Below are 24,896 nucleotides of genomic sequence, written 5' to 3'. Positions count from 1 at the left end.
TAGGTGCCATTAATTCTGAAGAAGGGTCTTGGCCCGAAACGTCACCCGTTCCTTCTCTCCAGAGATGCTGCCTGTCCCGCTGAGTTACTCCAGCATTTTGTGTCCATCTTCCCTTAATTTTAAAGTTAGTTGCCAACACCGATGACTCCCAATGACTTGCAGTTTGATGTTTTGGTGAGGATTTTGACTTTGCTTCCTGGGTTAAGATGCAAGTCTAAATTACACAGTCAGGTCTTCAGAAACCTTTTTTGATATCCTTGGCTGACTTTTCTTAATTGCTTCCTTTATTAGCTGACATCAATTATTCTGCAGTAAAATTTATATTTTCTGCAGATTCTGGAAAACTACACAAAAAAGCTTCTTGCGTGTTTACAGTTCCTCCTGATCCAAATCAAAATTGGATTTTATCAATACTGTGTTTTTACCTGGGCAACAGGTGGAGAATCAATTTCAAAATGTCCCCCCCTTCATCCACTCTGTATGTGTTGAGCGTGAGAAATCACACTTTAAATTCCACTTATACAGAGCTCACATCATTAAGGTTTCAAGCTCTCATCCACTGTTATCAAACGAGCAATTGCATAATTCCCACCAGTGAAAATGATTTTGTCAGAGAGAAAATATGCCCCATATATATGTCAAAGCTGCATTTGCAAGAGGTAAACAGGAACTTTCTTCAGTTAAATGTTCAAAAACACCAACTGCCTGAAATGTTTACAGTAATCAACATGTTAATAAGTTATTACTTTGATTTGGACAAAACTTTTACAACTTTGCTTATTTTTGGCCCCGATCCACACGTTTCCTTGCTAGGGAATTTACAGACAATTTCAGAACTACTCTTTTATTTCATATCATATCATATCATATATATACAGCGCGGAAACAGGCCTTTTCGGCCCACCAAGTCCGCGCTGCCCAGCGATCCCCGCACATTAACACTATCCTACACCCACTAGGGACAATTTTTTACATTTACCCAGTCAATTAACCTACAAACACTTTGGAGTGTGGGAGGAAACCGAAGATCTCGGAGAAAACCCATGCAGGTCACGGGGAGAACGTACAAACTCCTTACAGTGCAGCACCCGTAGTCAGGATCGAACCTGAGTCTCCGGCGCTGCATTCGCTGTAAAGCAGCAACTCTACCGCTGCGCTACCGTGCCGCCCATTTCAGAGAATGTTAGCTCATTAGTAAACAAAGTATTTAGACAAATGGTGCAAGAAAACAACTTGGCGAATTTAATAAAGAGCTCATTCCTTACACCTGCAAGATCAGAAAATATTGTCCCTTGTTGAACGCCAAGAGCTGCCCCCTCAGAAAAGGAAGCACAGAAACATAGAGCAGAATTCTTCATTGAGTGAGTGAATTTGTGACTGGTACTTTACAATGCTTGTTGGAGATCCTGGGAAAGGAATTAAAAAACAGACAATGGACTGACACGGTCCCATTGAAACCCAGACAAATTAATGCAGGGAGGATGTTTTGCACCTAAGCAATTGAAAATTCTCATTTCAGCGAGTTACTCAACCAAACCAGGTTCCTTACATGAGTGAGAGGATCGCAGAATTTCCATTCAGTGAATGGTAAACACCACAATGTAATAAGAAAATTGCAGGATGTAAATGAAGGAATGCACCTGTAACTAAGCAAGGATCGAAGATGGACACAAAAAGCTGGAGTAACTCAGCGGGACTGCAGCGTCTCTGGAGAGAAGGAATGGGTGACGTTTCCCGAAATGTCACCCATTCCTTCTCTCCAGAGATGCTGCCTGTACCACTGAGTTACTCCAGCTTTTTGTGTCTATCTTCGGTTTAAACCAGCATCTGCAGACCCTTCCTACACCAATCAAGGATCACGTTATTTGTAGGAAGAAAAGCAAGAAAATGGGGCTCCACAGGTTGTAATTCATTACCTTGGCACAACCACCATCTCAAATCGCTCAGTCATTTTCTTAGAAATGGTGTCCTTGGTCTGCCTTTGGACATTGGTCGCAAGCTCACTCCAGTTCCGACAAAACGGCACATCGTAAGTGGCATGAAGCCAGCTTAGCTCTGCAACACAAAATATTCAGAAAGATACTTGTTTCCTCTGCCAATGCCCTTGGACAGTTAGCACTTGCATCACTGTGCCATTTAAAGAGCAAAATATTGGGTTAGAATTTCTCTCAAAAAAGTCTCAAATAATTGCGATAAAATGCCAAAAAAAAATCATTTTGTTTCCTGCCACGTCTGGAAGTCTGGTTGCAATTTTAAGAACTTTGTTGTGAGTTCAGCGGTTAGAATTTCAATGAATAGATTCAGTAACTCGGGGGCAAGCTATTATTTTGTCTAAATTTTTGATGAAAATTGCAAATCAATGTTCTTGATCTTTATTTTATGATAACTTAGACATATCCAGAGTGTTCTGTCTTTTTTAATAAAGTTAAGAGACACTGAAAGACAGTAATGGAGACGTTCTGGGTTACAAATAGATAGCAGATGGCTAACATTAATGGAGAAGGGAACGGCGTGGTGTGAATTGGTCATCTGGCTGGGTGACACCGCCATTGCTACATGGCAAGGGTTTGGTGGAGTAATGGAGAAAGTGAGATTTCTCAGATCATCAAGTCCACAAAAGGGCCTTGTTGAAACCACACTTGGTGTTCCAGTCTCTTATCTAAGAAAATAATTATTTTCAATAGAGGGAGTGCAATAAAGCTTCACCAGGCTGACTCCTGTGATAGAAACACTGCCAAATGAGAGGAGCTTAGTTTGACTGGGTCTGTAGTCACTGGACTTTAGAAAATTGATCTAAATTTTCAATTTAGAATCAATTCTAAATTGAAAAATCAGTGGTTCCACTGAAATGTGTCAAATTCTGACGGGGGAATGAGGATGTTTCCCTTGGCTGAGGTGCCTGGAACCAGGGGTCACAGTCTCCAGGCATGTGGTAAACGTTTAGGACAGAAATAAGAAGACATTTCTTCAACTTTTCTTCAGAAGATGGTGACCTCCGGAGTTCTATGTCACAGAAACCTGTGCAGGCCAAATCACTTATTACATTCAAATATCGTGAGAGATCGATTCCTAATTTGCTGACTTTACCTTGCTCTAAACTTTACTCCCTTATCATGAATCTATACACTGTCAATGGCTCAATTGTAATCAGGTTTTGTCTTTCTGCTAGACACAAAAAGCTGGAGTAACTCAGTGGGACAGGCAACATCTCTGGAGAGAAAGAATGGGTGACGTTTCGGGTCCAGACCCTTCTTCAGAGTCTGGACCCGAAACGTCACACATTCCTTCTCTCCAGAGATGCTGCCTGTCCCGCTGAGTTACTCCAGCTTTTTGTGGCCATCTCCAGTTTAAACCAGTATCTGCAGATCCTTCTTACACAATTTGTCTTTCTGCTGACTGGTTAGCACGCAAACAAAAGCTTTTCACTGTACCTCGGAACATGTGACAATAACCTAAACTGAACTGAACTCGATATTACATCATGTGTATAAGAAAATAACTGCAGATGCTGGTACAAATCGATTTATTCACAAAATGCTGGAGTAACTCAGCAGGTCAGGCAGCATCTCGGGAGAGAAGGAATGGGTGACGTTTCGGGTCGAGACCCTTCTTCAGACTGATGTCGGGGGTGGGACAAAGGAAGGATATAGGTGGAGACAGGAAGATAGAGGGAGATCTGGGAAGGAGGAGGGGAAGGGAGGGACAGAGGAGCTATCTGAAGTTGGAGAAGTCGACGTTCATACCACCGGGCCGCAAACTGCCCAGGCGAAATATGAGGTGCTGCTCCTCCAATTTCCGGCGGGCCTCACTATGGCACTGGAGGAGGCCCATGACAGAGAGGTCAGACTGGGAATGGGAGGGGGAGTTGAAGTGCTGGGCCACCGGGAGATCAGTGGCGTTAATGCGTAATGGGATCTATGGCAAAATAAGGAATATGCTGCTGAGACAGAGGATTAGTCGTGATCATATAAAACAGTGGAGCAGGCACGGAAGACTGACCTTGCTGCTTTTATTTCTCTCGGTTTCACGATAATATAAAGGATGTGCCTGAGTCTGAGGAATGCAGACTGTATCGGGCTGAGGTGGGAGTTAAGTGTTGGAACAAAGTGCTGGCTTGTGGTTGCAATTGGAGGTTGGTGCTAAATTACAGAAGGATAGCAATTAGAAAACTGAAGTGTGATGGAGTCACTTCTGGAGGTGAAATTGTGGAGAAGCACCTTGAAAGGTTGTGCTGTGTTAAAGTTATATAACAGGCAGTTGCTATTTTTATCATTAATAATGGCTCTCAATGCATGATGAGAGGTGGGGGGGGGGGATGGAATTGTGAGCATGAGAAGCATTTTGCTTTGGGTCTGAGAAAATGGCAAAGTTTGGGATCAGCATTCCTGGGCTATTTACCGGTTATTAGTGAAGAGGGTGAGTGCGTTCAATCTATTTTTAAGTGGGTTAGATGGCTGTAGGAAGAAAAAAAAAATCCTGGCTCTGGAATCATTGGTGAGGATTCAGAAAATGGTATTTGGGATTGATCAAAAGTCCTGGGAGACAGCAGGCAATGATTCAAATTTGAAAGTAGGACAGTTACACCAAGATCTGTCCAGGGGGAATAAATGTGGGCAGTTTGGAGTGAAGTAAAACGTGAACAGACATCATTTTCCCAGGGTAAAGGGGATTATGTTGTGCAGTACAGCATTGGCAAACGTATAAACGCAATGTAGGTGCTCTGAAGCCACAGACCCGAGGCCAACCATCTGGAGACACTAAGCCTAAGCTCATGGAAAGCAGGGTTGAATCCCCATGGTTATTTTCCCATCAGCCACGATAGCTTTGACTACAGACTTGCAGAATGATTGAAGAAGCAGCCAGTAGCTGTTTCTAGTCTTTGATGTGTCTACAGATCAAACATCAAAGTTATCCTGGGTGATAAGAAGATTTCTGGTGAAAACCTATCACTCACACAATTAGCTATGATGAAAGGCACTGCAGATAAACTGTATGAAAAAGTGGCTGAGAAAGTGTTTGTGAAAATATGCATCATATAAAAGACAAGTTTTGATCCATTTCACAGATCATAAATTCCATCCTGTGGACTGGTGTGGTTTGGTACAAAACTCTTTAAATAATCCAGCATGATATTTAAGAGCTGTATCCTTCAAATAATGAACAGGAATACATGTCAAGTATCCCTTGGCACTATTTTGTAGAAGAGCCGTTAAGTTATTCCAAGCCAGTGTTTATTGCTGTCTCAACAGCATTAAAACAGATGAGCTCGCCATAATGCTGTCACAGGAGCTAACTATGCACAAATTGACTGCCATGTATTTTTATCATAACAATGGCTATAATTCAAAAGTACTTCACTAGCAGTAAAGCACTTGGGACGGATGAGAGAGATGTAAAAGGGTCTGTGGAAATAGCAGAAAGCACTTAACACGTGTCAATACGCAATACAAACAGCACACAGTTTGTCTTGTAACACAAATGATGAATTCAATTACCATTCTTGAACACCTCCAGCTCCTTTTCCAAGTCACTCTTTCGGGCAGATTGATGTGGCTCCAGTTCTTCCATGGGGAAGGTTTGCAGTTGTACATCTAACCTGCTCGTTAAAAGTTGCAATTCTTTCTAACAACAATGAAAAAAGATAAAACATGGTTAAATGAAAGCAGTGCACTCAATTTTCACCAGAAAAAGAAAGCTGCAAAGTGCTGGTGCAACTCAACGGGTCTGGCAACATCTTCGGAGAACATGGATAGGTCATGTTTCAGGTCGCGACACTTCTTCAGGCTGATTTTCAATGTGGTGAGGGAGAGGGAGGGTGGGGGGGGGGGAAAGAAAGCTAGAAGACAGGAGGGGCAGGACAATGCCTGACAGGTAGGGGAGGGGGGGCGTTAATAGGCTGATGGTTGGACAAAGGTCAGAGATGAAAAGACAGAAGGTTAAAGAGTTACGAATGATGAAGCTAGAGGAAGAAATGTAGGTGGAAGGGAAAGGGAGGGAAGAAATAGATGAGAGCCCAAGTGGGGTACTGGAGAGAGATGTGAGGAGGGGTGGATTGAGGGAAGAAGGTGGGAATTTGTGCTTACCTAAATTTGGAGAATTCAATGATTATACTGTTGGGCTGTAAGCTACCCAAGCAAAATATGAGGTGCTGTTCCACCAGTTTGTGTGTGGCCTCACTCTGGCAATGGAGAAGGCTCAGGACAGAAAGGTCAGTGTGGGAATGGGAATGGTATTTAAAATAGAAATCCAGCAGGCCTTGGGAGGACTGAGCGGACCTGTTCAGCCAAGTGGTCGCCAAGTCTACGCTTGGACTTGCCATTGTTCAGGAAGCCACATCGGCAAGACCAGATACAGTAGATGAGGTTAGCTACGGCATCCTTCCCCTCCTCTCTTCGAGCTTTCTGTCCCCCTCCCACACAATCAGTCTGAGGAAGGTCCTTACCCGAAATGTCACCTATCCAAGTTTTCCAAAGATACTGCCTGAACCACCGAGTTACTCCAGCACTTTGTATCTTTCTTTGTAAACCAGCATCTACCAGAAACATTTTGTTTCTACATTTTATTCCACCACCTGGTGTTCTCACCCAAGTTTATCATTATCCTCTTGACTTAATTAAAAGTACATTTACCTCTGTTAAAAGGAAGTTAAAAGTTCCCATCTAGCAACTGAATGCATAATCTAAGCATAAGCCTCTGTGCACTGGGAAACTGATGATTTTTGCTGATTCTATCATATGGATAAAATTAAACCCATTTGTCAGTCCTCACAGACCAGCCTAATGCTAAAAATTATTCATTGTACTTGTCAAAAATGAACAAGAATTTCTCCCTCTCCTTTAAAGGTACGTCCTAAACTCTCCCACTAGTGAAAACATCCTCCCCACATCCACTCTATCCAGGCATTTCAATATTCGGTAAGTTTCAATGAGGTCCCCCCTCATCCTTCTAAACTCCAGCGAGTACAGGCCCAGTGCCGTCAAACACTCAAATGCCTCAAAATGCTGGAGTAACTCAGCGGGACAGACAGCATCACCGGAGAGAAGAAATGGGTGACATTTCGGGTCGAGACCCTTCTTCAGACCAAGAGTCAGGGGAGAGGGAGACTAGAGATATGGAAGGGTAAGGTGTGAAAACAACGAATCAAAGCAGACGGTGCACAAGGAAATGTAGAATGGTTCATTGTCAGCTGAGGGGAAGGTGACAACTGTTGTGATATTGCAGGGACTACTTTGTTGTATCACAAGGACTACTTTGTTTGTTTGTGTAGTAACGTGTATATAAGACAATTATGTGATTTGGTGGTGACTCTGGTTCCAGGTGGCCATGGAATAAACAGCCTGGATTTAAGCTCCAGCTTTCTAACCTTTTAAACACGTGTACTTGTGGTCCGTCCAGAGTCATAACAAAGGTATAACAGATACCGGACCACGAAGTACAACATGGTGGCAGCGGTTTGGTGACTAGCCTAGAAAGGTAAAGAAAAAACCCAAGCATAAAGGTTAACTAGTAAAAAAAAATCGAGCCCTAAAGGAAAAAAAAAGATGAATGCTTTCCAGCTCGGTGAGGGATGCTAGGATTGCATGTCGACAGGGCCATTATATGTAGGTATAATTACCTGATCAGAAGTCAGCGCCGAGCTGCCGACGTGATGCTGCAAGCTGCTGGGGGAGGTGTGTGAAGGCCCACATCGTGCCCCAGCTCCTGTGCAGGCCCACGCTCGGAAACCAGTGACTGCTTCTCGGTGAGACCCGACACCCACGGAGGCGCGGCGACCGGAGAGACCGGCCACCCACGGAGTCGCGACGACCGGTAAGGCCGAGAGGCTGTACACTCGCCCAGGCGCGGCGACCGGCGAGTCGGGACGGCCCTGGGCCCGAGGCAGCGACAGCGGCTACCGACAATGAGCGGTAGCGGCCGGGAGCACCAGTGGGCGGGGCCAGCGCGCACCGCAGGCGACACCCGATTGCACCGCGGTTTCAGCAGCTGGGAGCTGTATAGTGCGAGCCCAGCATTGCGAGCCCAACGTTGCGAGCCCAGCGTTGCGAGCCCAGCGTTGCGAGCCCAGCGTTGCGAGCCCAGCGTTGCAAGCCCAGCGTTGCGAGCCCAGCGTTGCAAGCCCAGCGTTGCGAGCCCAGCAGTGCGAAGCAAATCATCGCGGTGGAGCAACAACCTTCACTCATCTAGAGTCTACACTACGCTGATCTACACAGCAAGACTGCTTCTTGAAGGGAAGATATGGATTGGTTGAGCGAATGGTACGAACGGTGAAATCCATCATCAAGAAGTCCTTGACAACGGAACAGAGTGTAGCAGCGGCTTTACTCAACTTGCGTACTACGCCGATTGATTCCAAGTTACCATCACCAGCAGAGATGATGTTTGGAAGACAGATTCGGACACCTCCACCCACGAACCTCGACATGGACAAGGCATACGAAGGGCAGAGGAACTTTGAGCGACTTGAAGAGCACAAGCAGAGTATGAAGGTGCATTTTGACAATTCGGTCAAGAGACAAGACTTGACACCATTACACATTGGACAGAAGGTCCAGGTTCAGGATCAAGCAAATCATGTCGGGATTCCAGCAGAAGTGAGATTGATCTGTGACGAACCCCAGTCAAGATCTTACATCATTGAGACGCCGAATGGAAATAGATTAAGGTGGAATCGAGTGCAGTTGAGAGATATTCCTCCACTGGAGAAGCCAGGCTTTGGTCCCCACTGAGTCCCTCCAGACAGCAACAGGGCTGAGACCAAATGTGAAGAGGAGGAACGACCGGCACATAATGCTGATGGAGGTTATGTGACACGTTCAGGACGTGTTAGTAAGAAACCTGCACGTTACCGTTGATATTCGTTACTATTTTATGGTGTTTATAAAAAACATTTGTGTTTAGAGTTTGTTGTTAAATGTATTTTATTTTATAAGACAAGGGGGATGTTGTGATATTGCAAGGACTACTTTGTTGTATCACAAGGACTACTTTGTTTGTCTGTGTATATAAGAGAATGAGGTGATTTGGTGGTGACTCTGGTTCCAGGTGGCCATGGAATAAACAGCCTGGATTTAAGCTCCAGCATTCTAACCTTTTAAACATGTGTACTTGTGGTCCGTCCAGAGTCATAACAAAGGTACAACAGATACCGGACCACAAAGTACAACATCAACGAGGCTTACAATCAGTAAAATTAATCAAGAAGCAATGACTGGAGATCCAGGTAGGTTTCCCCAAATAGTCATTATTGGAGAAGCTCATATAATCCATTTTGTTTTTAAAATAAATGAGCAACCAAAATTTAGAAACAAATTATGAGGGTGGCTTAAAATGAGAAAACTTATTTAATGTATGTGCCTGTAAGTGAAGGAACCACAATCAGCACTGCTTTATAATGTTAACTAGGATCCGTCAGCAGTACCCTGTCCTATGAGTACCACTGGCTTATATCATATTCCTGTGCAACCAAACTTAAAATGCTTAAAGTGGCCTCTGGAAAATGGCCACATCTTAATTGCTCCTGCTGCATCCTTAAAAGTTACAAGAATCAGTGCAGGTTTTGAAGAACTCAACTCCCCTGTTCTTGCCTCTCCATACTTCCCTAGTCTCCCAGGATATCTTAACAGGTTACTCCATGTGAAATAGCGTAGCTCATTTCTTCAAATCACTTGAGCTTTGTACTAAGCAGCAAATTAATTTGGGACGTGGGTGCAGTGATATTTCGACCAGGAGTACATACTGAAATAATCATAAAAATCTTAATAGGATCCTATAAATGCATTGAATATAAATTAAGCAAACTGCAACTATCATATTGCAGACAAGTAATTGTACCTTAATATTCTAAGAATATTAGACCCGTGCAAGGGGTACAGTGAAAATCTATTTAAATACTATAATTGTGAGTTTACTGTTATGAGGAAAAGCTCAAAATGAAACAAAGCTAAGAATGACTCAATAAAACTCAAACTTTTTAAAAAGTATTTTGGTTGGACAGATTGGTAAAGAAGGCTTCCAATGTTTCCAAAGGTCAGGATGAACATTATAAATGGGGGATTTAGAGAAATTTAGAAGGGATAGTCTACATACAATAGGTCTTCAGGGCTTGGAATGTTTTTGTATTGAGTGGACAATGAGGCTGAGAATAAGGAGACTGGGAATAAAATATTTAGAAAGAGAATGAAAGAAAAATGCAAAAATTCTAAATACCTCTTCAATGAGACCCACAGTGCAATAATTTGAATAGTTCCACTCACAATGTAGTTTACAACTGCTATGGATTGCCTGAACTTGTAACCACACATAAAGATAACACACAAATAGGCACAGAGAGCCTTCGGATCTGCCTTTAAAAAGAAAGATGATGAAATGTTAATTAGAAAATGCATCAATTATGATAAAACCAAAAGAAAATTTAACTTCTTTCCCTTTTACAATTTTATATTATTACCTCAAGAAGATCTTGTGAAGTAAAAGAAGTCGATATGCAAATAATTGCCTCCATTGTTTTTAAAGCTAGATTCGTAGTCCACCTACAAAATTAATTAAATCTGTGGCATAAAAATATGGGCACAGAGAAGTAATAACCAAGCTGTAAATTATGTTTAAAAAAAAGTCATACCTATCGTATGGAAGTATTTCCACGATGAATGTGCCAGGCATGAAGGAGTTCACCAAATAGCACCAGATATGACTATCTGTCAAGTCACCTGTATCTTTTACACACAGTTTACGGCCTTTGGCTGCAATCTACATTATGGATAGAAGAGTGGATATCAATATTCTTTGTGCAGATATTGTTCAAGTAGCTGTTACAAGTCACCGAATTAATTGCAGAAAGCAAATGCAACCAGAGTCTTGGGGTGTCAATGAACCTATTGCCCGAGTCTATCATCACAGGTGACGAGCTGAGGACAACAAATTGGGACGGTCAGAAGGGTCCACATTGGTTCCAGAAAAATACATATCAATGTTGCTTTCCGCTGTTTTACAATGGAGATTAAATTGATGAGCAATAGCTCTATGCCATTAGGTGCCTTTGTTCAAAGGTCTAAAGGTGTGTTTATTGTCATGGGTGCCAATTAAGGTACAGTGAAACTTGATTACCATACAGCCATACTAAAAAAAAGCACCAAGGCACACAACTACATAAAAGTTAACTTGTGGATCAAAGTTTAAAAGTTTGCGGATCAACTAGTACTACCAAGAACTATTGAAAGAGAAATCCGAAGACTGGTTAACATCCAGTTGGGTTCAACTTCCTTTTTAATCAAATTGGACAGCATGTTCAAACAGTCTTGCTCATTTAGCATTGTAATAATTATTATTATTATTATCTTATCAATGCAGCATTATATCTTACATTGCATTCATCACCATATGAAAATACATCACTGTGTTGAATAAAGAAGTACCTGCAAATGGGTATTAATGAGATCCAGAATGCATTCAACAGCAGAAGGATAGTTATTCCAGCCCTCTTTAGGAATTTTCTTGTTAAAGGCTTTAGCTAGCTCACGACCTTAGACACATGAATTGTTAATTTAATTAAATAATTAACGTAAACTGATATAAAACAATAATTCATACTTTTTTAAGAGAAAATAATTTCATAGGCATTTTTGTTAGATGTTATTCCTGGCCGAAATCACTGCTTCAAAAGGATCATGCAAAATAAAAATAGAAAATGGTAGAAATGCACAGCTGGTTGTGCACTATCAATCAAGAAAGAAACATGATTAATATTTCAGGTCAGGATCAGAAACAAGTGCCAGAGGAGGTAGTTGAGGTAAGCATTTCAATAGTGTTCAAAAGATATTCGGATAGGTATATGCATAAGAAATGTTTAGAGGGATCTGGGCCAAACATTGGCAAATGGGACTAGTATAATGGGGAATCTTGGCCAGCATGGATGAGTTGGGCTGAAGGGCCTGTTTCCGTGCAGTATGGCTCAAAGTTAAACAGATCTGAGAAAAGCAGAAGTTGGGTAGAGGAGGTGGGAGTAAAAAGAAAGATCTGAGATAAGGTGAAAAGCAGGAGAGATTAAATGAGTAGTGCAATGGGACATGTTAAAGAAAATCAAAAGATTGGTCTGGAGAAAGAGTAAATGGGAGAAGTAACATCATTATCTGAAACTACAAAAGGAAAGTAGTGTTAAATGAAAACTGATGGAAAAGTTCATTATGTGAAATTGTTAAAAGCATTGGAAGTTTATAAGGGACTTGGTCAAAAGATAAAATAGTGTTTTTGAGCTTAGTTGAACTTCACTGCAACAGTGAGGACAGATAGATCAGAGTAGAAGTGTGTAGGAAAGACCTGCAGATGCTGGTTTACACCGAAGATAGACACAAAATGCTGGAGTAACTCAGCGGGACAGGCAGCATCTCTGGATAGACGGACGTAGGTGACATTTCGGGTCGAGATCCTTCTTCAGGCTGAGAGTCAGGGGAGAAGACACAGAGATACGGAAGGGTAAGGTGATCAAAGGGGACAAAGATCAAGGAAAATGTAGAATAAATCATTGTTAGCTCAGGGAGGGTGACAGCAAGGCATCTATCTATCTATCTATCTATCTAATCTATCTATCTATCTATCTATCTATCTATCTATCTATCTATCTATCTATCTATCTATCTATCTATCTATCTATCTATCTATCTATCTATCTATCTATCTATCTATCTATCTATCTATCTATCTATCTATCTATCTATCTATCTATCTATCTATCTATCTATCTATCTCTCTACTAAAACTCAGATCTTGTATATGAATGTATGAATAAATGTATGAATATGTATGTTTCTTTGTTTATATCAGTGATTTCGGCAAAACGGTGAACCGTAGCACAACGGTTTTTGCACCGCCTTAATAGCCAATCTCCCGGACAACCGGCCGTGATATTTTCATTTAATTTGGTCGTATATTTTTTAAGTTACAGAGGTTTTAAAGTTTAAACTTTTTTTTCCTAAGCGCTTTATTGAAGGTCTTCAGCGTGTGACGTCACAATGCCCCTGTGAGATGAGCTCGCGCTGCCCCCCCTCCTACTGATTTATTGAAGGCTTTCAGCGTGGCGTTGCTGTGCGTCTGTGCGTATGACGTCAGCACGCACGCGCGGTCTCTCCTCACTCGCACCAACGACATGGACGATGTTAGCGGAGCCGCCCGCCCGCGATCACCGGCTCTCCCCTTGCTTCTCTCCTCTCTCTCACACCCGGGAGACCCTCACCCCGCTATCGCCCGGACCCAGCGCGCCGCCGCACTATCTGTCGCGTCCCCCCTCCCGCACGGGCACAGCACCGTTACTGCACACAGGCCGCAGCGCAGCGGGCAGCTCCCCCCCCCCGCGCTGCCCGCCCCCTAACTAATGCCCCCCCCCGGACCTTTACTTTAATGCGCTCCCCCCGTGTTCCGCCGCCCGTCCCCGCATCTGACATTACTCAGGTCGGGCAGAGCTGACCGCCGGGAGATGTAGTCTCAGTCGCCTCTCCCGCTCGGGGGCTGGGGGGGGGATGCGGTACCCGCCCGACTGACTACATTGCCTGTCAATGCGGGGTGACGAGGGCTCTACTGCTCTCCCCCCCCCCCCTCCCCCCCTCCCCTCACCTCCCCCCCTCACCTCCCCCCCTCACCTCCCCCCCTCACCTCCCCCCCTCACCTCCCCCCCTCACCTCCCCCCCTCACCTCCCCCCCTCACCTCCCCCCCTCACCTCCCCCCCTCACCTCCCCCCCTCACCTCCCCCCCTCACCTCCCCCCCTCACCTCCCCCCCTCACCTCCCCCCCTCACCTCCCCCCCTCACCTCCCCCCCTCACCTCCCCCCCTCACCTCCCCCTCACCTCCCCCCCTCACCTCCCCCCCTCACCTCCCCCCCCCACCTCCCCCCCTCACCTCCCCCCCTCACCTCCCCCCCCTCACCTCCCCCCCTCACCTCCCCCCCTCACCTCACCCCCTCCCTCACCCCCTCCCTCACCCCACCCCCCTCCCTCACCCCACCCCCCTCACTCACCCCACCCCCTCCCTCCCTCACCCCCCTCCCTCACCCCCCCTTCCTCCTCCCGCTCCCTCCCCCCCTCCCTCACACCCCTCCCACCTCCGCCGCACGCCTCGAGTAGTCCAACCTCCGCTGCCCGACTCGAGCAGTCCGGAGCACCCTCCTCCTCCCTGCACGCTCGGTAAGTGCCTTTCGCCGCCAACGTCTCCATGGAGGGGAGTGGACGTGGGGGCGAGTGGGTGGAGGGAAGGGTGGGGGTGGGAGGGGGGTGAGATTGGCGGAGAAGGGGTGGTGGTGGTGGGCGGAAGAGAGCGGGAGGGGGCAGTATGGGTCTGGGAAGAGTGGGGAGGGGGGGACAGTGAGTGAAAGGGGGAGGAGAGAGGGGTGTGGGGCAAGGGGGGGTGGTGGTGGGGGGAAGGGTGACAGTGGGGGTGGGGAAGAGGGGAGAGTGGGGGTGGGGAAGAGGGGAGAGTGGGGTTGGGAGGGGAGGGGGACAGTGAGAATGGGGGTGGGGCGAGTGGAGGGGGTGAGCCCCCCCTTCCTCTCCGCCCCCCCCATCTCCTCTCCCCCACCTCCCCCCACTGAGATTGATTTTTTTTTTTTTAACAGACGATTTATTTTAAAGAAAAAAGCAATTTCCTCAGGTCGCAATGGAAACCATACGAGGACGGGCCCAACGGGCCCACTTGGCCTAGTACAGAGATAAAATTTGATCAGGAGGACAGTCAAACTAGTCGGACTGGAATGTGTCTTTGAGAACTAAACTGATACATGTACATAAGTTGACACATTCTCTATAGCCCCATCAACAGCCACACTGTAATAATTAACCTCATAAAGTTTAATTCTCTTCGGCAGTATGAATAAAAACAAATTAAAATTGTTGTCTCAGGGAATGTAATCTGCAGTCCCTGCACAGACTGACTCATATATACCTCCCAATCAAACAGTATGATTGATTCTCAACTGTCTTCTCATTCTAGGGTCATTTGGGGATGGAACATAAATGCTGGGATTGCCAGTAACAAACACATCTCATTAATGAATAACAAAAAATCCATTCAAAATAAACATTATTACACTTTACAACACCACACTCATATTTATTTTCCTCTGTGGTACATTAGAGGAAATCAGTAGCACCAAGAATGATTAGTCTCTTGTTAGCAAGTGCTCACATTTGTTATGTTGAAGTATCCATAAAATACTGCAGATAAAGAGATACTTATTTGTGGAAGCTGCAAGGCTGAACTTTTATTCATTAATAAAATATAAGGGGACCCAGATTAACCTAATCAAAACAGTCTCAACAAGTATATGCAAATCTGTGTAATTTCAAGCATTAAAATAAAACACATTTGGATTGAAAAGAAACAGCACTATTGTCAATATAAAGATATTTTTTATCTGCATGCGCTTTATTGACCGATAACCTTTTTAAAATATTTTCTCAAGCTAATGTGCAGGGCAATGTTCTTGTTGGCAGCTTGTTACTATTTGAATGATGGCATGGATGACATTTAAAAGTGTTTATCACTAAATTTCACATACAATGGACAATAAGTTCACAAGGAGAACACTGAAACATGTATGTTAATTGCCAATGTTCCAAAAACTGTTCAGAGCATTGATGTTTCAACATACTATGCAACTAATGCAATGCAGATAATATCTGTTAAATTAACATTTCTACCTCTATTAGGGATCTTTTAGCGTGAAACAAATGGAAATGGGAACAAAAGGGTTACATAAGTAAAATATTGTGGAAATGGAAAATCAGAATTAAAAAGAGGAAATGGTGGAAACACTCAGCAAGTCAGATGACATTTGGAGAGAGAAAAACAGAGTTAATGTTTCAGATTCAACATGTTTTCTCTATCTAATTTAATCCTTTCATCTGGACTATTCAGACGAGGGAGGATGTTCCCAACAGCTAGAGAGTTTAGAACCAGAGGTCACACTCATGAATGAGATGTTTTCATTCCCAAGGCAAGCCTGGCCTCATTGTAACAGAGATACTCCTTTAGTTCCTCACCCGCTATGCACCTTAAAACCAAATTGCTTCCTCTTTCTCCTAATTCTCATAAAGAATTGACCCTACTTGGGATGGTCTTTTATCTTTGTCTTTCATACCATGTATAAATTCCTAAGCGATGACATATTTTAATTAATCCTTTTCATAAAAGGACTGAAATAGGTTAATTTTCAGTTGGGAATAGTAATGGAATCCTCAAAAGATTTGGATAAACTATGCCAGCCAATGATCATTAAAATACAAGTAAAGTTTCCTTCTGTCAATAAAAGCATTATTCATTCTAATATTTTAATTCACGATTATTTCTAATTTATCAATGAAAGATGAAAAACTAAGAAATGCTTAATATGGAGTATTGTTATTACCTGGAAATGGTTCAGAATTTTGCAAATAATACGATTCCATCGGAGCAGAGAGGGAAGATCCTTTTGTTTCATCTAATGGGAACGCAAGATCAGCAAAAAATGATGGAGGAGCTTGCGGTTGCTTTTGTGCTGATGATTTAACCTTTGGTGTCCACTGAATCCAAAAATAACAAAGGTTCCTTATATTATTCTACATTCACCATAGAAGTCAATGGTATATCTTCAGCAACTTGTTTCAAATTATTTGTATATTTATTTTCTTGTACGAAATATATAAACATTACATTTTTAATATATTGTTTCCACAAATGATTTGGTACAATTTGTACATCTGATATTTTAATATTGATGGGTACTTCATTCGAGCAGAGAAATTTAAAAGCAAAGGCAATGTTTCCATCAGGAAGAAAATGATAAGACCTAAATACTCCAACATTATATCCAAAAAGAAGTTACAAATCTAAAGCATCTGTCAAAATTCTAAGTCTCATTTCACCCAATTTTAAAATTCAACAGAAATCAATATAATGATTTGAGATTTGAAATGTAAGGGGATTATTTCCTTTTCATGTGGTAATAACATAAGGAATAAACAGCTGTAAGCACTTGTAGTGCTTCGATATTCTCCCTCCTACCTTGAAACAAATGGCGCAGACCAGTTTCTCATCATTGACCAGCAGTTGACTTGACCGTTCCCAGGTGAAGCGAATGTCATACACTATTAACGTCCATAGTAGTTCACTTATCTGGTGAACAAATCAAAATGCACCCCTCACAGCTTAAGTCATTGTGCAATGTAAGGATTCATTGTTAATAATCAGTAAGCAATACTATTTTCAGGGGATTAACATAGAAAATGGAAACATAGAAAATAGGTGCAGGAGGAGGCCATTGGGCCCTTCGAGCCAGCACCGCTGGCTGGAGAAAAACGATAAACTGTTAAATACAATTTATTATTTTATTAATTTGCTATCAATAAATTATTAATACTAAAATATGACTTAGCAAAAAATATCGCTAGTTCATTACATTTCCAAAGTTGAAGGCTATAAAAGCATGAATCTCTGAAATCTAAGTCATTTATTTAATCACACACAAATAATTCAAACCTGATTGCAATTATGACCTCAAGGACACATGTATAGACTGTCGTAAATCCTTTGTTTTCAAATTGCACCAAAGTTTCTGAAGAGTTGTTTTATTCTCTGGACCATCTATGATTAAAGTAAGTCATTGAAAGGAACAATGCATATGTCAGTGAGATGCAGAAGCTGGGGAATCATGAGCAAAACACAAAGTTTTGGAGTAACTCAATAAGTCAGGCAGCATCTGTGGGATAAATGAATAGGCGACCATTTGGGTCAGGACCTTTCTTCAGAATGATTTCAGAAAGGGTGAAAAAGCTGGAAAAGAGAGGTGGGGGCTTGTTTGCAGATATCATTTTGGTTATTCAATCAGAAAATTTCTTGTGGACGAATAAAAACAAGGTGTTATTGTTATGCTGAACCTTTCATAGACATATATTTTTTAACTTTACAGAAGATTTTAAAAATACATGAGTCATTAATTTTTTTTTTAAATAGGGAGTTAATGCAAATTAACTGTTTCATTTTCCCTTTTTGTTTGAAGGGACAATTCAGAAAATGATTAATACAAATACTGCATATATAATTTCAGATGATATAATGAACATACCCTGTTTCAGAAAGCTTTCAAGAAGTAATTGACTGTGTTAAATACTGTGCCCTCCATAATGTTTGGGAAAAAGACCCATCATTTATTTATTTGTCTCTTTGCTCCACAATTTGAGCTTTGTAATAGGAAAAAATCACACGTGGTTATAATGTGCACATTGTCAGATTTTATTAAAGGATATTTTTATGCATTTTGGTTTCACCATGTAGAAATTATAGCTGTGTTCATACATAGACCCCCATTTCAGGGCACCATAATGTTTGGGACACATGGCTTCACAAATGTTTGTAATTGCTCAGGTGTTGTTTAATTGCCTCCTTCATGCACCTAGTCCTTCCTCTAGTCTTTCCATCACCTTTGGAAACTTTTATTGCTGTTTATCAACATGAGGACCAAAGTTGTGCCAATGAAAGTCAAAGAAGCCATTATGAGACTGAGAAACAAGAATAAAACTGTTAGAGACATCAGCCAAACCTTAGGCTTACCAAAATCAACTGTTTGGAACATTATTAAGAAGAAAGAGAGCACTGGTGAGCTTACTAATCGCAAAGGGACTGGCAGGCCAAGGAAGACCTCCACAGTTGATGACAGAATTCTCTCTATAATAAAGAAAAATTCCCAAACACCTGTACGACAGATCAAAAACATTCTTCAGGAGTCAGGTGTGGATTTGTCAATGACGCAGGAGACTTTAGAAACAGAAATGCAGAGGCTACACTGCAAGATGTAAACCACTGGTTAGGCGCAAAAATAGGATGGCCAGGTTACAGTTTGCCAAGAAGTACTTAAAAGAGCAACCACAGTTCTGGAAAAAGGACTTATGGACAGATGAGATGAAGATTATCTTATATCAGAGTGATGGCAAGAACAAAGTATGGAGGAGAGAAGGAACTGCCCAAGATCCAAAGCATACCACCTCATCTGTGAAACACGGTGGTGGGTGGGGGGGGGGGGGTAATGGCCTGGGCAAGTATGGCTGCTGAAGGTACTGGCTCACTTATCTTCATTGATGATACAACTGTTGATGGTAGTAGCATAATGAATTTATAGACACATCCTATCTGCTCAAGTTCAAACAAATGCCTCACAACTCATTGGTCGGTGGTTCATTCTACAGCAAGACAATGATCCCAAACATACTGCTAAAGCAACAAAGGAGTTTTTCAAAGCTAAAAAATGGTCAATTCTTGAGTAGCCAAGTCAATCACCCGATCTGAACCCAATTGAGCACGCCTTTTATATGCTGAAGAGAAAACTGAAGGGAACTAGCCCCCAAAACAAGCATAAGCTAAAGATGGCTGCAATACAGGCCTGGCAGACCATCACCAGAGAAGACACCCAGCAACTGGTGATATCCATGAATTGCAGACTTCAAGCAGTCATTGCATGCAAAGGATATGCAATAAAATACTAAACATGACTACTTTCATTTACATGACATTGCTGTGACCCAAACATCATGGTGCCCTGAAATGGGGGGACTATGTATAAACATTGCTGTAATTTCTACATGGTGAAACCAAAATGTATAAAAATTGTCTTTATTAAAATCTGACAATGTGCACTTTAAATACATGTGATTTTTTCTATTACAAATCTCAAATTGTGGAGTGCAGAGGCAAATAAATAAATGATGGGTCTTTGTCCGAAACACTATGAAGGGCACTGCACATAAAAAATGCTATAATAATATGAAATCAGAAATAATGAAAATAGACAATATTTATAGGCAGCTAGAGGATAGTTCTCACAATTGTTACAAATGAAATGCTGTTTGATGTGAGGATGTCAGACGTGATGTGCAGTAGTTAAGTGGGGCCTTCTGTAGTTTCAAATTACTTGAGGGAATTCATTGATTTTTGACAAACAGGACAACAAAATAGAAAACATCCTCAGGGATTCTTTTTGAGAAATCATATTCCCCCTCAGTTGGAGTGTTGCTATAAACACAAACACTGCAGACACTTACAATAAATAGCCATAGTTTGTTCAAAATAAATCTACTCGAACCACATCGGCACTTACTTCCCTCTGCCTTTCTCGGAACCTTTTCTTCACCTTTGTAACGACCTAACAATTATAGTACTAGATAGTTTTAAATACTATTGTGGCGGCTCCCAAGGGTCAGGCCATACCACTACCGACCCCTCGGCACGGGAATGGACCGGTCCAGGGGGGGGCGCTTAGCTACGGGTATAAAGGACAGGGTTTTAGGCGCGATCGCTCTATGGCAGACTCGACTGGTCTAGAGAACGTAATAAACACATCGCTCCCGAAATACCCGGCTCCTCGCCTTTATTTAGGGCTTTCTCGACGCGCCACACTATCAACATTTTTGTCTTTCCCATCTCTCACCAAGATTTATGTTTATAGATGATCAAAAACTTAGTCTTCTTTTTAAAGAAATATGAGCAATTGGTTTGCAAAAGTAACACTAACATCATCTCCAGAAAAACCTCAGAATCTCTGAAAAACCAAACAAACCAACATCACTGTCTCTCCCAGATCAACTTCCCTAGCACTGATGCACTGGTTACCCTCAATTGGCTCCTGGACTCTAATGACAATCAATTTATTCTAAGGCCCATCTCCAGAACAGATTACAAGGTGGATAGAGAGAAAGCTTCAAGGAAGTGCTCAAGGCTTCCTTGAAAAAACCCCCAATATCCTCACTGATTCTTGAGAACCTCCGGCTCAGGACTGGGCAACGCCAAGAAGGAGCAGTTGGGATGTTATTGTGAACCCCATGATCAAACTTCAGGGGCGCAGTGAAGCTCTGTGTAAACAGCTGAAGCAAATCACTTTGCTTCTTCAGGTTACACGGAGCCTTACTGTGTAAATAGCAGAAGCTCACCATCCTCATAGACTACCCCATCTGTGGAAGAGATTGTACTTCCAATATTGGCTTCATCAACCATCACCTAAGAATCCACAAAACAAGAGTGCGAGTAAGTCATCGATTCCTGGCGGATGGTCTAAGAAAAGACACCAAGTGCTGGGCTAATTCAGCGGGTCAAACCGCATCTCTGCAGAACATGTATAGGTGACATTTCATGACGGGACCCTTCTTCAGACTCGGGTCTGAAGAAAGGTTCTGACCCAAATCGTCACATGTCCATGTTCTCCAATGGTGCTGCCTGACCCGCTGAGTTGTTCCAGCATTTTGTGTGTTTTTTTGTAAACCAGCATCTACAATTCCTCGTTTTTACATTAGACTGTATAAGAAGATGTGTGGAATGGAAAATGCATTTGGTTGGCAGCCAAATTTTGCTGTCTCAAAGGAAGATTTTGTATGTGTGCTGAGATGCAAGATTAGAGCTCTGTTCTTGAGCAGAGAATTTTCAAAAAGGTGGATGAGACCAAGAGAAGGGGTGTTTGGTGGGGAACTATTTACCTTCTCTTAGCATTAAGTTTATAAACTGCAATAGCCCATTGGGATTCTTTTAAAGTGTGATTTTGCATTTAGGAGAAATTAAAGTGTAACTTAGACAAGAGTGAAAATTTTGTTTTAAAATGGCAGTTTTGACAGAGTAAAACATATCAAAACTGCCTCATAGCACCAAAGGCCCAGGTTCAATCCCGAGCTTAGGTGCTGTTTGTGCTGAGTTTGCACATTCTCCCTGTGTCTCCCTGAGGGTCTCTTCTGGTTGCTATGGTTTCCACCCACATCCCAAAGACGTGCAGGTTTATAGATAATTGGCTTCCGTACATTGCCCCCAGTATGAAATTAGTGAATGAATTAACATAGACTCTGCACAGGTGATCAATGTTGGCATGGAATCAATGGGCCAAAGGGCCTGTTTCCCTGCTGTATCTCTAAACTATACTAAACTAAAACAACTTGCCACATGAGCAAAAAATAGAGAAATTTTGAACAGGGTGTAGGATTTAAGAAATATCCAAGTGGAAGAGGCAGAATTGATTTGGGAAATCATTCCCAAAGTTGAGGCCCAGTTATCTTAAGGCTCTTTTGGAACAAAGGATTTCAAGGTTGCAAAAGAGGAATGCAGACTTATCAGGTAACTGTTGGAATTAATCATGGAAATAGAAAAGGTGAAATCATGAAAATGTTTGAACATATGCTTTAGATTTACTATTATCATGTGTACCGAGATTCAGTGAAACATTTGTTTTGCATGCTGGCCAGTCAGATCAGATAATACTGTAACCAGACCAAACTCAGGTACAATAGGTCAAGCAAAGGATGCAGAATATAAGTCTTAGCCTTGTCCAACAATAGTTCCAGAGTCAAAGTCCAATGTCCGCTATAAGAGGAGAACAGTACCCTAGCTTATGGAAGGATCGTTCAGAAGCCTGATAACAGAAAGGACGAAGCTGTTCCTGTGTCTGGTGGTACGCACTTTCAAGCTTCTGTATCTTCTGTCCAACTGGAGCAATGAGAAGATGCCCGGGGTGGGCAAAATCTTTGATTATGTTGGCTGCTTTCCCAAGGCAGCGTAAAATGCAGATGTAGTGAATGTGGGGAGTCTGGTCTGTGTGATGGGCTGGGCAACATCCACAATTTCATGTGGTCTTGGGAAGAGATATTCCCCAACCAAGTCACGATGCAACCCAACAGCGTGACTGTAGATGTTGAATGAGAATACTGACGTTTTAACATTGAGAATGTGTGTTTTTCTTGGGGAACTCTACACCCCCTGATGTCAGTGCACTCAGAAGTCAGCAATACATTGTTTTGAATGTCTCATGTTCTCAGATCAGCTTCACATGCAAGCTACTTTTATTCCGTTTCCAAACAGGGAAAGGAAAATTGAATGAATTTGAATTTAAGCATGCAGATAACATCATTTAATCCATATGCCATTATAATAATTCATATTGATAGAAGAGTAGCCATGGGGCACAAGATGGGGAAGCTTTACTGTAAGATATTAAAATTAAATTTTAGAGAAGGAGACATAAGAGACAGTATAGATCCTGGGGTTTTGAGTAAAAAACAAACTGCTGCCCAGGAACTCAATGGTTTAGGCAGCATCTGTGGAGGAAAATAGGCAGACGACATTTTGGGTCGGGCTCCAAATTAAATTTTACAATGCAGTGTTTATAACTACAGTACATATGGTGATATGACAATATCAATCTGAGGAAGGGTCTCGACCCGAAACATCACCCATTCCTTCTCTCCTGAGATGCTGCCTGACCTGCTGAGTTACTCCAGCATTTCGTGAATAAATACTGACAATATGATATGATATGGACAAGGATATATTTCAGATAAAAAAGACAGAAAGTGTGGGAGTAACTCAGCATGTCAGGTAGGATCTCTGGAAAACATGGAGAGGCGATGCTTTGAGTTGGGAACTTTCTTCAGTGATTGTTGTCAGGAGAGAAAGGTGGAAGAGAGGTGGAGGTGGCAAAAGCCAAGCAATAGGTGAATACAGGTAGGGGGGTTGATTGGAAGACGTTTGGACAAAGGCCAGAGATGAGAAAACATAATGTCTGAGGTAAGGAGAGCAGAAGAGGTGTGAAATGTAAAGCCAGAGGAAGGAATACAGGGGAAGGGGAGAGGGTGGAGGAGAAAGGGAGGAATGGGCAGTTCTATCCAGGTGGGGCACAGGGAAGAGAGGGAGATAAAAGGGGAGAAAAGAGTGGGAGAGTTGTTCACATAAAACTGGAGAATTCAACTTTCCACTGGGTTGTGAGCTACAAAACAGAATGGGAGGTGCTGCTCCACCAGTTTGTGTGTGGCCTCACTGTGGCAATGGAGGATGCCCGGAACAGAAAGGTCGGTATGGGAATGGGAAGGGGAGTTAAAATGGTTAGCAACCGAGAGTTCTGTAGGCCTTGGCAGACCGAGTGCAAGTGTTTGGGGAAATGGTCACCTAGTCTACTCTCTGTCTCACCAATATAAAGGAGGCCACATCGGGAGCACCGAATGCAGTTGATGAGGTGCTCCTGATGTTGGCCTACTTCCTTGATCCATAGTCCCTGTGAATTCAGCTCCTCACTGGGGACATGTGATGCACATGAATATTCTCACCTTACTCTTACCGATTAATCACAATTTTAATAAAATGCACGGCACTGAAAAGTAAACGTGTCTGCTCATTACATTAGTCAAAAATAAGCTATTAAGATAACCCATCTGAAGTGTTATCCAAGTAGAAGAGTTAACAATGAAAGAGATCCTTTTACATACAGATTTAGTATTTTTCTTGGCAATCAGGCCACAGTCGAGTTTACTGTCCTTGGGTATGATGCCAGCTTTTTGCAGTTCTTCTAAAAACAACTCCAATCGTAGAATACGTTTCTGTTTAGATTGATATTGAGCCATGCCGCTCATATTCCTGGGTGCCTTTCCAGTAAAACCTAGCCAAAAAAGCACATCGAGAAAAAACAGTAATTCTCAAACAGAGAGCAAAAAAACCCATTTAAAGTAGGCTTTCATTGTAAATAAAATAAATAGATCTCCGTTCAACTTGCTTAATTGTAAAGTCAGCATTATACAACAAATAAACAGTGCAATTTACATTCCCAATTTATTAGCTATTATACAATTATACCATATAAACCATATAACCATATAACAATTACAGCATGGAAACAGGCCCGTTCGGCCCTACCAGTCCACGCCGACCACTTTCTCTGACCTAGTCTCATCTACCTGCTCTCAGACCATAACCCTCCAATCCCCTCCCATCCATATACCTATCCAATTTACTCTTAAATAATAAAATCGAGCCTGCCTCCACCACTTCCACCGGAAGCTCATTCCATACAGTCACCACCCTCTGAGTAAAGAAGTTACCCCTCATGTTACCCCTAAACTTTTGTCCCTTAATTCTGAAGTT

At 42.4% G+C, this 24,896-nt stretch overlaps 1 protein-coding gene across 1 annotated transcript in view; it reads right to left on the bottom strand.

Annotated features, from left to right (window-relative positions):
* LOC144590442 (uncharacterized) overlaps positions 1-24,379 on the bottom strand; it is an 82,233-nt gene extending 57,854 nt beyond the window's left edge. Inside the window, exons 1-10 of the mRNA XM_078395056.1 lie at positions 24,245-24,379; positions 20,955-21,005; positions 17,025-17,135; positions 16,390-16,543; positions 11,412-11,518; positions 10,619-10,746; positions 10,448-10,529; positions 10,254-10,343; positions 5,496-5,622; positions 1,917-2,055 (exon numbers count right to left, since the gene is read on the bottom strand). Of these exons, the coding sequence (XP_078251182.1) occupies positions 1,917-2,055; positions 5,496-5,622; positions 10,254-10,343; positions 10,448-10,529; positions 10,619-10,746; positions 11,412-11,518; positions 16,390-16,543; positions 17,025-17,135; positions 20,955-21,005; positions 24,245-24,379 (1,124 nt within the window). The remainder of the gene's footprint in view (positions 1-1,916; positions 2,056-5,495; positions 5,623-10,253; positions 10,344-10,447; positions 10,530-10,618; positions 10,747-11,411; positions 11,519-16,389; positions 16,544-17,024; positions 17,136-20,954; positions 21,006-24,244) is intronic.
* Between the last annotated feature and the right edge of the window lie 517 nt (positions 24,380-24,896).

Source organism: Rhinoraja longicauda, unplaced genomic scaffold, assembly GCF_053455715.1.
Source record: "Rhinoraja longicauda isolate Sanriku21f unplaced genomic scaffold, sRhiLon1.1 Scf000193, whole genome shotgun sequence".
In the NCBI taxonomy this organism is placed as follows: domain Eukaryota; kingdom Metazoa; phylum Chordata; class Chondrichthyes; order Rajiformes; family Arhynchobatidae; genus Rhinoraja; species Rhinoraja longicauda.
Note: the sequence above shows the minus strand (reverse complement) of the source record. Positions and strands in the feature narration are given on the sequence as shown.